Raw genomic sequence first — 15,205 nt, forward strand, 5'->3', positions numbered from 1 at the left:
CTAGTGTAGTCTCTCCTGTTCATGTACTAATGGGTTAGAACCTCTTATTCTTCATTATAATTTTAGTGAGGAACCATGAGGAGAGAAAGGAGGCAAACATAATGTGGTTAATGTGCAGGTTTATCCAGAACCCATCTGCATTCTTATAAAGTGTAATCTTCACAGTAACTAATGTTTATTGAGTGCTCACTATATGCCAGACACTGTTCGAAATGCTTTATATTTATTAACTCAGTACTCATAACAATCTTACGTGACAGGTACTATTATTATTGCCATTTTACAGGTGAAGAAACTAAGACACAGAAAAGTTACATAATTTGACAAAGTTACACAGCCAGTAAGTGAGGAACTAGCATTCCAACTCAGCTATCAGACTCTAGAGATACTCCCTGCTTAAAACTCTCCGATACGATTTCATTCCTGGATTTGAAAATCCAGGCAATTTAGCAGGCTATTTGTGCTTTCCAGGATCAGGCCCAGTGTACCTCTCCAACCTCACTCTCTACACTTAATGCCACTGTTTTGACCTTATGTTCTAGCCACACTGAGCTTCTTGCCCTGCATGTGCACACTCTAGTGATCCTCATGCCTTTTTCATGCTCCGCCCCAAACATTCCTTCATTTTCTAGAGTGCTCAGTACAGTGTTCAGATATTCAGCATATGCTTATAAATTGAATATTGTAGTTTATTTCACGTAGCAATCAACTCATGCTTTTGATTTGTTTTGACTTAGCATGTCTTCCTGAAAAATGTATAATTGAATAAAGTAATATTCCATTGTATATGAAGGATTCATAAGTCTAACAGACTAACTTGAAATTATCTCCTTAAAATTTGATTATATTGAGGGGTGCCTGGCTAGTTCAGTTGGTTCACTCTTTATCTCGGGTCGTGAATTGGAACCCCATATTGGGCACAAAGATTACTTTAAATAAATAAAAGTGAAAAAAGTTGTACTGTATTGAGAGTGAGGCAAAGATTCTTTTGGAGTATAAGTGAAAAGGTATATACTTTAAATAGTAAATGAATTCCATTCACTGGCTCTTAAAATGTTTTCTAACCTTATCTTGTTGTTTTCCTTAATAGCTTTTTCTTCCTCTTGCAAATTTGGAATGTTCACCAAATGTTGAAACTTTCCTTTGCAAAGCTTTTGTACCAACCTGTACAGAACAAATTCGTGTGGTTCCGCCTTGTCGTAAATCTTGTGAGAAAGTATATTCTGATTGCAAAAAGTTAATTGACACTTTTGGTATCCGATGGCCTGAAGAACTTGAATGTGACAGGTAAGTCATGTTTTCAACTGAAAGCTTCCAATGATATTTTAATGTTGGTGTTAGTTTTCCAGAATGTTTGTGACAGGCTTTCATTATTTATTTCAAAAATGTATATTGCACACTTAATGGGTGATAAGTGTTTTGGACACAATGGTGAGCAAAAACAGACAGTGGGAACTTTGGGGTGGAAGGAACAGATAATCAAATAATTACAGTAATAAGTATAAAATTATAACCATGCTAGATACAATAGAGAAGTACACAGTTGTATGAGAACATGTAATGGTGCCTTTGACCCAAACTGGGAGGGAATGAACTTATTATCAATTCAGTGACCTTTTTACTCATTGACCTTCATTAATTACTTTGGTCTCTTATTCTGTAGACATTGGGGGATCATTAATTTGAAATATTCTATGGATACAATGAGACTTGGCATTATAAAGCTGGGGAGGCAGCTGTGTCTACATTTTTGTTTCTTTATCTGTAGAATAAAGTATAGAACCTTTGTGGAAGTCATATACTTCCAGTAGATGCATAATTGTTTTTAAGAACACTTGATAATACAAAGTTGAGGATGTTCATACCTTACACTGTAGGTGGTCCCCTTCTATAGAAACGTTTACAGAAACAAGGAATCATACACAAGAATATTGATTACCACATTATTCCTAATTTTTTAAAAAATGGAAAAAATGAAAGTCCATTGTAGAAGAATGTGTAATAAATGTAAACTGTGGCATACGTACACATTAAACTACGATACAGTTGACAAAATTAATGGTTGATCCATATCTGTAAACACAGATAAATCTAAAAATTAGTGTTCAGTAAAAAAAAGGATGCTAAGGTAGGATATTTACAGCATGATATCATTTATATAAAATTCAAACCTGCCAAATAATACTATGTAACATTATGGTTAGAAAATAACATAGTAAAAAATTTTTTTTAATTCATAAAGAGAATGAAAACTGAACTTGTGGTGATGAGTATTTCTGGGAAGAAAGAATAGGACCAGAAAGGGGTCCCACCCGATCTCTAATGTTATATTGTTTTATTTTAAAAGATATAAAGCAAAATTGACATAATAAGTTTTGAAATGCTGGTAGATATATGTGTTCTTTTTATGGGCATACATATTATTATTTTCTACTTTTATCTAAAGAGTATTTTAAATGTTTTCTTGTTTAACACTGGCTCAGCCAGTGGAGTGCGCAACTCTTGATCTTGGGGTTGTGAATTCAAGCCCCACGTTGGGTATAGAGATTACTTAAAATCTTTTAAAAAGTAAAGTAAAATAAAATACATAAATTGTTTCCTTGTTAAAAACTCCCACTCATTTTTAAACCATATAGATCCTCCCAATTAATACTGGTGTGTAGATACTCTACTGAGTGATAAAGTGTTACACAAAATAGAAATATACCTGTGTATCACTCTGGTCTGCCCATAAACAAGGGAGGCAAGGAGTACAAACGTCCAGTTAGAAAATAAACATGTCATGGGGATAGAATGTACAGCATGGGGAATATAGTAACATTGTGTTAACTTTATAAGGTGACAGATGGTAACTAGACTTATTGTGGTGACCATTTCTCAATGGATACAAATGTCGAATCACTGGGTTATACATCTGCAACTCATAATATTGTATGTCAGCTATACTTCAATTAAAAAAAAAAAAAAAGCCAGGTGCCTGGGTGGCTCAGCTGGTTAAGCAAGCCCCACATCAGGCTATGTGCTGACAGCTCAGAGCCTAGAGCCTGCTTCAGATTCTGTGTCTCCCTCTGTCTCTCTGCCTGTACCCCACTTGCACTCTGTCTCTCTCTCAAAAATAAACAAACATTAAAAAAACAAAAACAAAAACAGCCAAACTGAAAACAGTGATGTGAGAGAACTCTACCCTGTCAGTCCTGGAAACAGAAGGAGCTCGTTTCAGCCAGTTTTAGCTGCTATCCCCTTAGTTCTATGGCTGATCTACTTTACCTGTAGGCACTAAAAAAAAGTGACTTTCCCCAAGACTTATACTCCAAATGCCGTACACAGACAAGCCAGCACTTTTTTTTTTTAAGGTTATTTGAGAAAGAGAGTACGCACAAGCAGGAAAGGGGCGGAAAGAGAGGGGGAGAGAGAACCCCAAGCAGGCTCCATGCTGTCGGTGCAGAACCTAACATGGGCTCAAACTCACAAATCGTCACATCATGTCCTGAGCCAACGTCCAGAGTTGGACACTTAACCGACTGAGCTACCCAGGTGCCCCAGCACTTTTCTGTCTTGAGGCTGCTAATTAAGATAAATTCCTTGTTTTTAGGATAAATGCTTTCTTAAATATTTAGTCTTAGAAGCAGAAATTACTAAAAAATTACTAGTTAGAGGCACCTGCCTGGCTCAGTTGGTGGAGTATGCAGCTCTTGATCTCAGGTTGTGAGTTCACGCCCAACCTTGGGTGTAGAGCTTCCTTTAAAATAAAGTTTAAAAAATAAAAATTGTTTTTTGAGTAAGGGAATTTTAATGTTCACATGCCTTGTATTAAGTATATGTGAGTGCACTGGGGCCTCACTAACAACCACAAGTTTTTGGTTAACTTCAAAGCTCTAACCTATGATCTGTTCAGGTTGTGTGTCTTCCCATCAATTATGAATGCATGAGGAAATATTTTATAGTTGGAAAGCATACATTAAAATAGTGAATCGGTCAAAATGTTGACTCTATATATTTGATTTTTATAATTTTTACAGATTGCAATACTGTGATGAGACTGTTCCTGTAACTTTTGATCCACACACACAGTTTCTTGGTCCTCAGAAGAAAACAGAGCAAGTCCAAAGAGACATTGGATTTTGGTGTCCCAGGCATCTTAAGACTTCTGGGGGACAAGGCTATAAGTTTCTGGGAATTGACCAGTGTGCACCTCCCTGCCCTAACATGTATTTTAAAAGCGATGAGCTAGAGTTCGCAAAAAGTTTTATCGGAATAGTTTCAATATTTTGTCTTTGTGCAACCCTGTTCACATTCCTTACTTTCTTAATTGATGTTAAAAGATTCAGATACCCAGAGAGACCAATTATCTATTACTCTGTCTGTTACAGCATTGTCTCTCTGATGTACTTTATAGGATTCTTGCTAGGCAATCGCACAGCTTGCAATAAGGCAGATGAGAAGCTAGAACTCGGTGACACAGTAGTTCTAGGATCTCAGAATAAGGCTTGCACTGTTCTCTTTATGTTTTTGTATTTTTTCACAATGGCTGGCACCGTGTGGTGGGTGATACTTACCATTACTTGGTTCTTAGCTGCAGGAAGGAAATGGAGTTGTGAAGCCATTGAACAAAAAGCGGTGTGGTTTCATGCTGTTGCATGGGGAATACCAGGTTTTCTGACTGTTATGCTTCTTGCTATGAACAAAGTTGAAGGAGACAACATTAGTGGCGTTTGCTTTGTCGGCCTATATGACCTGGATGCTTCTCGCTACTTTGTGCTCTTGCCATTGTGCTTTTGTGTGTTTGTTGGGCTGTCTCTTCTTTTAGCTGGCATTATTTCCTTAAATCATGTTCGACAAGTTATACAACATGATGGCCGGAACCAAGAGAAACTAAAGAAATTTATGATTCGAATTGGAGTCTTTAGTGGCCTCTATCTTGTACCATTAGTGACACTTCTCGGATGTTATGTCTATGAGCAAGTGAACAGGATGACCTGGGAGATAACTTGGGTCTCTGACCACTGTCGTCAGTACCACATCCCGTGTCCTTATCAGGTAAGAGAGCATTTGTATTAGTTCACTGTTTAATTTTAACATAGAGAATGTTCCCTGGAAATACACTCGAACTAATCATGAACATGACATTAGATTTCAGATAAGAAAATCCAGTAGACAGAGGGGATGATTCCCTGTGCATCAGTTGAAACTGGGGTCAGTGTCTCAAGAGTTCTTTCCTCAAGTTTAGGCTTTGTTTACAGTAGTAAAATGCCTCCTCTAGCTACTCTTCTAAAAAGTAAATTTGGTTGCAAAGGCAGATTAATAATAATGAGGAACAGAAACAGAAGACCGAGTCTGTCACAGGGAAAAAAGGAGAAATAACTTCTGATTTGGGAGTTGCTTTTCATTCTTCAGTGGTGGGAACCTTATTTGGGTATATTTAATTTGATCATATTATCGTATCATTTTTTGTTTAGTTTACGCTTACAAAAACAGAACTTATTTTACTGTATTATATGGATACTTATTTCACTCCAACCAACCAAATTTTTATAACAAACATCAACAATGCGTACTCTATAATAGTATGTTGTTCCAATGGTTTAAGTATAATTTTTTGGTAGACTATACTAAAAGAAAGTAGATAAATACTTAAAGCCAAATATTTTGACAATTACAAGAGGCTGCTATAGTTAGAGGTGGAAAATGCTGGGAAATCAAACCAAGATTTCGGATATTCTTCCTAAATATATTTAGGTGTTTTTTTCCTTTCTAGCTATATATTTTGATACCCAGATGAAAGTTCTATATTCAGAACTTCAGTGAAGAATGTATTATACTTAAAGTAGCACTATTCATTATATTATGCTATGTCAAATATTCTATACTAAAACAGACCGAAGATTTATATTTTGTTCAAGTTTTACATTGACTATATACACTGCTCTCCACTCTGAATGAATCACTGACATTTTTATTATTCACTTTTTTTGTAGGCCAAAGCAGAAACTCGACCAGAATTGGCTTTATTTATGATAAAATATCTGATGACATTAATTGTTGGCATCTCTGCCGTCTTCTGGGTTGGAAGCAAAAAGACATGCACGGAGTGGGCAGGGTTTTTTAGACGAAATCGCAAGAGAGAGTAAGAACCTATTGAATTATCTGATGTTGTTTTAAGTAGAACAAATACCAAGGGACTATTCAAGTCCTCATCGTACTGGCGTTTCATTATATCAACTGTTGTTTCAAGTTTGGAAATCTTTTTCGTGGAGAGCTCTACTTTATTTTGGCACTCGTTATAATAGTCTTTGGCCTGTAGTATTCTGTTGAAGTATGAAAGATGTGTAAACTGTGCGTTTTCTTTCCCTGGCTTATATTTAATATCATAACTGTTATCACTGGATTATTTTGGGTGCAGCATTTTAAGTAATTTTTTAAAATCAGTGATAAAAGGCTAAGTGGGATCAAATATATGTAAGGAAATCTATAAAGTATGATTCAAATATATGATCATTATTTACTACTTTTAAATTTTATTATACACAGTATTGCCTTAAAATGTCACTCATTTGCCTCAAGATGGTAAAATTTTAAACTTACATAGTATAACAGGATAGTAGACTTACATTTATGAATTCGTTTTAGTTATATACAATGTACACGCTCTCCTGTCAACAATGTACTAGAGAGTTTTTTAAACTGTTCCCCGTTGGTTTGATTAATAAACTTTTTTTGTGGTAAAATTTTCAGAACTATCAATCTTTTCTAAGTTTTGAAGTCTGAAAATTGCATTTAACTGGACTTAATTTTTTTGCACTGTTATGACACATCTATCCTATATTTATATACTCACACTCACTTCATTATAACTTGCTAGCTTTATTGTTAGAAAGCAAATCATTGAATTTAACAATGACCATTAATTATATTCTACATCTTTTCTCCTCTGGTTTACTTTTATATTTGATGTATTTATATGTGATACACGGATAGTCTCCTACTTTATGCTGCTATAAGTTTCCTGGCCCTCATCCTTTGATTTTGCCTAATTCCTTGCCAGTCTATTTATGCTGACAAAGGCAACTAACAATGTATGCACAAAAGAGTTCACTTCATGACAATCTACTTCTATCTCCTAGTATTTATAATCCCAGATTTTACAAGTATAAATCATTTAGAATTCTTAACTTGACCGATTAAGGTTTTTTGGCACAAGATAGGATACGCTTTTTGGTTTCTACTATGTAACACTTAACACTTACCAACTCAACCCTCTCCTTGGTTTCTCTCAGTCCAATCAGTGAAAGTCGAAGAGTACTACAGGAGTCGTGTGAGTTCTTCTTAAAGCACAATTCTAAAGTTAAACACAAAAAGAAGCACTACAAACCAAGTTCACACAAGCTGAAGGTCATTTCCAAATCCATGGGAACGAGCACAGGTGCCACGGCCAATCACGGCACTTCCGCAGTAGCGATCACGGACCACGATTACTTAGGACAAGAAACTTTGACAGAAATACAAACCTCCCCGGAAACATCAGTGAGGGAGGTGAGAGCAGATGGAGCGAGCACCCCCAGATCAAGAGAACAGGACTGTGGGGATCCTGCCTCCCCAGCAGCATCCAGCTCCAAACTCTGTGGAGAACAGGCTGACGGGAAAGGCCGGGCAGGCCACGGGAATGATAAGATCAGTGTATCCGAAAGTACGCGGAGTGAAGGAAGGTGAGCTTTGATTTTGCAATCTTCAATCAGAACTGTTTTGAATACTGCATTATATATGTTTTTATTAAAGCATAGCGCATCTGGAAAGAAGATGGTGCGTCCATACACTTCATCCAAGGAAGTTTGGGTTCGGCCTATAAACGTGCTGTTTGATACTTTAATTCTCAGCTTTGAAAAGAGCCTTCGTGAATGTTGTTCAAGTAGGAATGTTCATTTCTGTGGTAAATTGTTAAGGATCGCATGTATATGTAGGTAAATGTTTACCATCCTTCTGAAATACAGGCTATTAAGTTTTAATTAGTACTGTATGATAGTACTAAAAGGCATTTGTCATTTTATGTGAAGATGATTATAAAAGGTTTTGTATTTTCTGGACATGAAAGCACGTTGACATTATCTTTAATGAATTTTTCCAAACGGTCACTGGTGATCCATACACAGGTAAATATCGAATTAGCCAGAATGCTGACAGCTAAGTACTTTTAGGTCTCCAGGTTTCTTACCTCACCCTCCCAAACTAGACCAAATGTGCCTTCTTTGTGTTCCTGTGACAGCTTTTGCATGCTGGAAATAGACATGTGCCTTTAAAACTCCACTCGATTTGTAAATTCCTCGAAGGCAGAGCTGAGGTCCAGTTCATCTTTGTGTTGGAATTACACAACATCTCACCCATGGTGGGAAATGAGGAAAATATTGCTGAACGGAGAGCAGGATCCTGTCTTATGAGTTGTATTCCCCACGATATGCCATGTCCGGCCCGTGCCCGGGTGGTCCTTAATGCAGTTTCTGAAGTTGGCGAAAATTGTATTTGAAAATGAAGTAGACATGTTTTGAGGTGTTAGAGTGCACACACAGAGTTGTAGTTAACTGTCCTCTGATCAAGGTGGATACTGGTTGCGAATAAAACTCGTGGAAAGTGGGTAGCAGCTGTAAGGACATCTGGCATCACAGTTGTGCTCTGGTCTGTGTGTGTGTCAGCTTTCGTCTTTTTACCTAGGGTGACTCCAAAAAGTGATGTCCCCGAGACCGGCCCGGTGCAGAGCAGCGGCTCGCAGGTCCCAGGTTCTTCGGAGCCAGGCAGCCTGAAAGGCTCCACGTCCCTGCTCGTTCACTCAGCTTCGGGAGGTGGAAAAGAGCAGGCCGCTGGCGGTCACTCCGATACTTGAAAAACAGGCGATCCCATCGCTGAGAAGTGGATTCATGTGACACTGGAGCGGACAGCACGCTGTCTTATCAACACCACTCTTCTGTTCTCTTGCACTGACAGCTGCCTTGCCTACTGTTACACTGGAAACGATGGATTCTGAGAATTAGGGGATTTGTTTCGCACAGAGGTTAACGATGGCAATATACCCAGAAAGCGGAAATGGGCAGGTTAATAATATTTTTTTAAGTTGTGTGGGAGGAGGGAGTTAGAGGAATCTTCTTTTTCTATTTATGAAGATTCTCCTCTTGCTAAACGTATTTTAAGATGTACTATATGCTATTTTACTTTTATGGTATGAAATCAAGATATTTCTTTGCTGAAGTATTTAAAACTTATCTTTGTATCTTTTTTATATATTTGAAAATAAGTTTATATGTATTTGAACTTTTCTTAGAAATCCTGGAACAGCTATTCAAATATTTTTATGTTATTCGATACTTTAACACTGCTTTGGTAGCCTTTACACTGAGTTTCTAAGAAAATTGAAAAATAGTATTCTTTTACAGTATAAAAAATATTTGACACACCAGAAGGTGTTGTCATGGGAATTCGCCTTTCAAAGTCCGCTTATCCCACCTTATCTTCCCTGTGTGAATTTTGTAGAGTCTTGCTCTAGGAATTTCGTAGATCTGCTGTGCCTCTGCAACAAGGTGCTTGACATCCACCGTTGATTGTGTTATGCTGCTCACTGATCCTTCTACAGTTTTAAACATGTTCTAAAGGATTAGATGAAATGTTACTCTTTTAGAATTTAAGCCAAGTGCAATTGATTTTCTTTAAAAAAAAAAAATTTTATGCCCACTCAAGATTGTATATTTATGACCATTTACAGTTGCTTATACTTTTTTTAACTTTTTTTTTAACTTTTAGAATACTAAAGTTTATATAGTATCTTTCTCAGACATTACGTAGATGTCATTTCTGCACTTACATAGGATTTTGCCGAACATTTAAAAGTGTGTTTAGCAATATTAGTGCCAATCAAATGGGGGGAAAAATGTAGTCCTGATAAACAAAATGTATGTTATATTACATACTTTAAAATATTAAATATTTTTCCTAATTTGTTTTCAATTAAGTGTTATACCTTAAGGTTTTCTGATGCTTCTAGGTTTTTTCTATTTAGCATTCTATTAAAGCATAAAAAGATTATCATGTACTGTATGGAAAATGTAAATACTAACTTTTCCACATTTTTGAACTTTGTATACAAAAACATTGTATGTCTTTCCAGCAATAAAATTTTCTTTGTGTGAGAGATTATGGAGTATTGTGTGATTAGTTTTGGTGATCCTGACCCTGAAAGTGGTAGAATTTTTCCGATCAGTGGCCCCATGATTAATAACTTGGAAGCTTTTTTTTTTTTTTAAAACTGGAAGAGAAGACAGGACTATTTTTCATCTGTTACAATTTCTTTCCAGAATATACATTATACAGCCATATTTACCATAACCTTTTAAAGCCAGTGTGAGATCCGAAGGATGGGGTAAAGCAAAGGGAACCCAGGACCCTGCTTTCACTCCTGGCAGTGGGGAATAAAACAGTGTCATGCTTAAAACATTTTAAAAAACGAGTAAGTGAGGAGTCGCCAAGCTAAGATGTGGTAGAAGGAGATTCACAATGCCAACCCCAACCATTGGAGCCTCTTTCACCCAGGGAACATTTACTGATTGGATGGTTATTACCAGCCCCAGCGCGCTGGGGTCCAAGGGAAAGGGTGTCTGCACACCACACTGCATTTAGAACTGTGACTTCAGCGGGCTATTTCCTAGAAGGAAGTGTGAAGGAAAGCAGCCCTGCTTCAAGTTACCTGGGTGGACTAGATGGCCCTGGATTTAGAATAAGTAGTTCCGGATTAGCAGTCCCCTCAGGCACCAGGCAGAAGCACATAGAAACCTTGCCTGGAGGAAGAAACGCCATTCTATGTGCTCTACAAATACTTTTTCAAATACAATATTCATCGTGTCATCAAACATAAGTAGGCATACAACAACAACACATGAGTAAGAATTGGCACGGGCATCAGGCAAGAGAAGAAGACCCAGAGGTACCCCAGAATTACCAGGCATGGATTTGTTAATCTCACATAATTTAAAAATATCAGTAAGGAGGGGAGCTGGGTGCCTCAGTCAGCTGAGCGTCTGACTCTTGATTTCAGCTCAGGTCATGATCTCATGGTTCGCACTGACAGCACAGGGCCTGCTTGTGATTCTCTCTCTCTCTCTGCCCCTCCCCCCTTTCTCTCTAAATTGTATCAGCAAGGAAGAACAAGACCCCATTACACACCTACTAGAATGGTTGGAAAAAATTGACAATATCAATTTTTGGTAAGGATACAGAGCGACGAGGAACTCTCATTCATTGCTACTGGGAATGCAAAATGGTACAGCCACGTTGGAAAACAGTTTCTCCACACAGCCAAACTGGTCTTATATGATCCGGGAATCATGTTCCTAAGTGCTTATCAAACTGATTTATGTAGATACTCCATCCATGGGGTGCCATATAAATCTCCCCTCCTTAAGCCTGGGCAGCATGTAGTGACTTCCTTCCAAAGAACACAGCAGGAAGTGGGGCTGGGGAAGACTAGCTTTCACAGAGAAACTTGACAAAACACCTCAGCCACGTAACAGAAGTCAACATCCGTCGTCGGGCATGTTGAGAGTAGGTACCCTTCATACAACGTGATGGAAATGGCACCTGACCTCTGTGATCTTCCTCCCCTAAACCCGTAACTTCAGTCTCGTGAGAAGAGCAAACAAGTCCCAGCAGATGGACATTTTACAAAATACCTGACCAGCACTCAAAGCTATTGTCAAAAACAAAGTCAGAAACCGTCACGGTCAAGAGATGCCTAAGGAGACATGGTGACTAAATGTAATGTGATATCCAAGAAAAAGGATTTTAGATAAAAACTAAGGGGATCTGAATAAAGCACAGGCTTTAGTTAACACATTCAATTCAGTGAAATGTTCTTTGTGTGTATGGGGGGGCATGTGTGAGAGAGTGTGAGAGTGAGAGTGTGAGAGAGAGAGAGAGAGAGAGAGAGAGAGACAGGGGCAGAGAGAGAGGCAAAGAGAGGCAGAGAGAGGGAGAGAGAATCCCAAGCAGGCTCCATGCTGTCAGCACAGAGCCCAATGGAGGGCTTGATCTCACGAACCGTGAGATCATGACTTGGGCTGAAATCAAGAGTTGGATGCTTAGCCTACTGAGCCATCTGGGTGCCCCTATCTGCTATTTTAAAATAGGACCTTCCTATTTTATGATTGTGTATATTTGCAGATAGAGAATTTAATTTTTAAAGATCATATAAAAACATGAATTTTTAATATTGATTGTGTAATGGGTGACCATTAGTATCTTAGTCACTCTAAAAATTTTGTAGTTGATTTTTCCTGGGTTTTCAATGTAGATGATTTTTCATCTCAACGGTAATTTTATTTCTCATCTATTAGCTTGAACTGGGATCCTGTTATTGTTAATAGCGGTAGCAGCAGGCATCCTTGTCTTATTTTAATGAAAATGTCTACAGTATCTCATCATTAAGAACAGTGTTGGCTGGGGCACCTGGGTGGCTCAGTCGGTTAAGCGTCCGCCTTTTGGTTTCGGTTCAGGTCACGATCTCGCTATCTGGGAGTCTGCGCCCCGTGTCAGACTCTGCGTTGACAGCATGGAGCCTGCTTGGCATTCTCTCTCTGCCCCTCCCCCCGCTGTCTCTCTCTCTCCAAATAAATAAAATTAAAAAACCAATGTTGGCATTTGGGAGAAGTTAGATCTTTTTTAATGAGTTAATAATGAATCCTATTCTGACAATTTTTTCAAATCAGCAGTAGGTGCTGAATTTTATTGAATGCTTTTTGCTGTCGGTGTTAGGCAAGGTAGCCTAACTGCTGTAACAATCCTCAAAATCTTAGTAGCTCAAGAAACTGTTATTCAGGGGCGCCTGGGTGGCTCAGTCACTTAAGTGTCCGACTTCGGCTCAGGTCATGATCTCACAGTTTGTGGGCTCGAACCCCATGTCGGGCTCTGTGCTGACAGCTCAGAGCCTGGAGCCTGCTTCGGATCCTGCATCTCCCTCTCTCTCTGCCCCTCCCCTGCTTGTGCTCTGTCTCTCTCGCTCTCTCTCAAAAATAAATGTTAAAAAAACTTTTTTAAACCGTTATTCATGTGACAGGCACAAATGTTCTTGAGGTAGCCTTCCAACTGATTGTTCAAGGACCGACCACTTCCATCTTGTGACACAGCCATCGGTTAGGGCTGCAGATGCTTTGCAGGACTGTCTGCACCCAGCCAGTAGGTGGAGGAAGAGAGAGTAACTGGTTGCACAAGAAAATTGTCATGGATCAGAGCGGAAAGCGGCACGTATCATTTCCAGCTGCATTCCATTTGCCAGAACTCAGGCACGGATGCACACCGACCTGCAAGGGAGGCTGAGAAAGACAGTCTAAAAAGCGTGAGCCCGGGAGGCGGCAGAAACACCTTTAGTCAGTACCTGGCCAGCAATGTTTCCAGGTACAAAACTACTGTAGTAAAACAAATTTCCTAATATAATTTCATTCTTTGGATAACCCAAAGGGATCATGGTGTAGCATTTAATATACTGCTAGATTTGATTCGCTAGTGATTGAAGATTAAAATGTACAGCTGTACCTACCTACATTCTAAATGACTTCCCAACCATGAACATATTTGTAATCGGTAAGCTTAAACGTTTTAATCATTCTTTTCTAACAGCCAACTTCAAGACCATCATCTAATTCAAAAGAAAACAGCAGTTTCTCTTTTTCATGAGACCCGCCTGTGGCTTCAGAAGCCGTGATATTCGTTTTATACGAACACGAATTACATGGTGTTTTTTGACTGAGAAAATTGACCTAAATTCCATAGTTTACTCGTACTTACAGTTACAATATTGGCACGGGCAATGTGCAGCTAACCTCAACGGCAGAAAAGACACGAGAAAGCAGCATTTCACCTTGACTATCAGCCACCAATCCTCAGTAGGATTTTATGGAATGCTGTCTTTCAGAAAGACAGTGCATCTATTGGGATCCGTCTGCTGGGCTATTTATGGCAGTGAAGGAATCTTTCCTAGACTTTCCTCGAGAAACTAGACCAAAAACAGCTTGTAATTGCCACCTATCATCAAAATCCCAGTTTTAGTGCTTCCTTACTTCTCAGAAATATGCCGCTAGTGGGCTCTTCCAGGTACTGCTGGAAAGTTCTAATGTTGCCAAGGCAGGCACTGACGGGTACTCTCAAGAAAGGAAAGATAGAATTTTTAACAACCCCCAGATGCCTTGCTGTTACTTATGGAAAGCATAATCTTTAAAACCTCACTGCCCCCAGCAGGAGTCAAAGACTTAAAGTTGCAGATGCTCAAGGTTTTTAACAGTGGCCCCTGTGATCGGTATGTGCAGAAGAATCAGCCTTTCATTAACTCCTAGTAGCCTCGCGTCAATGCAGAGAGCAGACGAGAAAAGATGGAAAGGTTGATCCAAACTTCTCCAAAGACATTGGCACCCGTGACTCAGCAGTAGGGGGAAGTGGCCTAGGAGTCTTGTGGACACCGCAAGGGGCAGGGGAGCAAGAGGGGGCCGTAGGAAAGGAAGTAGGATGAGAGGGAAAGGAGAAAGGACCGGGAGTGGTAAATACTAGTTAGAAATGAGAATATGATGCTAAGATGCATACATTTTAGCAGCCAAATCTGAGACTTTTATTTCCCATCCCTAAAAGGAGAAGAGAGACCACCAGAAAACACTTCTAAGAACGGGTTTTTCTAATTGTCCGCCAGAGAAGGAGGGGTGAGGGAGAGAGAATCTACTTAAGTTTTTGACAGAAACACCTCAAAGGAAGTTTTTCAGGTACATCATTTACTCCACACTCGTGCCGTGGTTCGTCTTCACTTACGTTATCATTATCACAAATACTCCCCACTTACTTGGTTCACTTATACTAGGTTTTGACATTAAGTGCCAAGAGTCCATTAAACTGGACAGTTAATACCTATGTGTATAAATTTACGTATGAATTACACTTAGAATATGTTGAGAGAAGAGGCACAAAATCAACAGATTCAGAAAAGTTCCTAAACCCAAAAGAAAATAATAGATCTTAGTATTTTCTTCATCTTATTTTCCAAGGTGCTAACTAAGGTAAAACTGGCTAGTTTGTGGGTTTATTTTCTTGGGGGCCTATTCTAAGATCTAATTCGTTTCACTGCCAGGAAATATGGAAATTTGAATACATAGATTTTAGACGTTATCTGGAGAACTTCAGCAGTAAAGTACAAGCT

General features: G+C 38.8%; 1 protein-coding gene across 1 annotated transcript in view; it reads left to right on the top strand.

Moving 5' to 3' along the window:
• FZD6 (frizzled class receptor 6) overlaps window positions 1-9,984 on the top strand; it is a 43,495-nt gene extending 33,511 nt beyond the window's left edge. The window contains exons 3-7 of the mRNA XM_047842791.1: window positions 1,091-1,287; window positions 4,020-5,037; window positions 5,976-6,124; window positions 7,275-7,703; window positions 8,701-9,984. Of these exons, the coding sequence (XP_047698747.1) occupies window positions 1,091-1,287; window positions 4,020-5,037; window positions 5,976-6,124; window positions 7,275-7,703; window positions 8,701-8,869 (1,962 nt within the window). The 3' untranslated portion in view covers window positions 8,870-9,984. The remainder of the gene's footprint in view (window positions 1-1,090; window positions 1,288-4,019; window positions 5,038-5,975; window positions 6,125-7,274; window positions 7,704-8,700) is intronic.
• The last annotated feature ends 5,221 nt before the right edge of the window (window positions 9,985-15,205 follow it).

Source organism: Prionailurus viverrinus, chromosome F2 (genome assembly GCF_022837055.1).
Source record: "Prionailurus viverrinus isolate Anna chromosome F2, UM_Priviv_1.0, whole genome shotgun sequence".
NCBI lineage: Eukaryota > Metazoa > Chordata > Mammalia > Carnivora > Felidae > Prionailurus > Prionailurus viverrinus.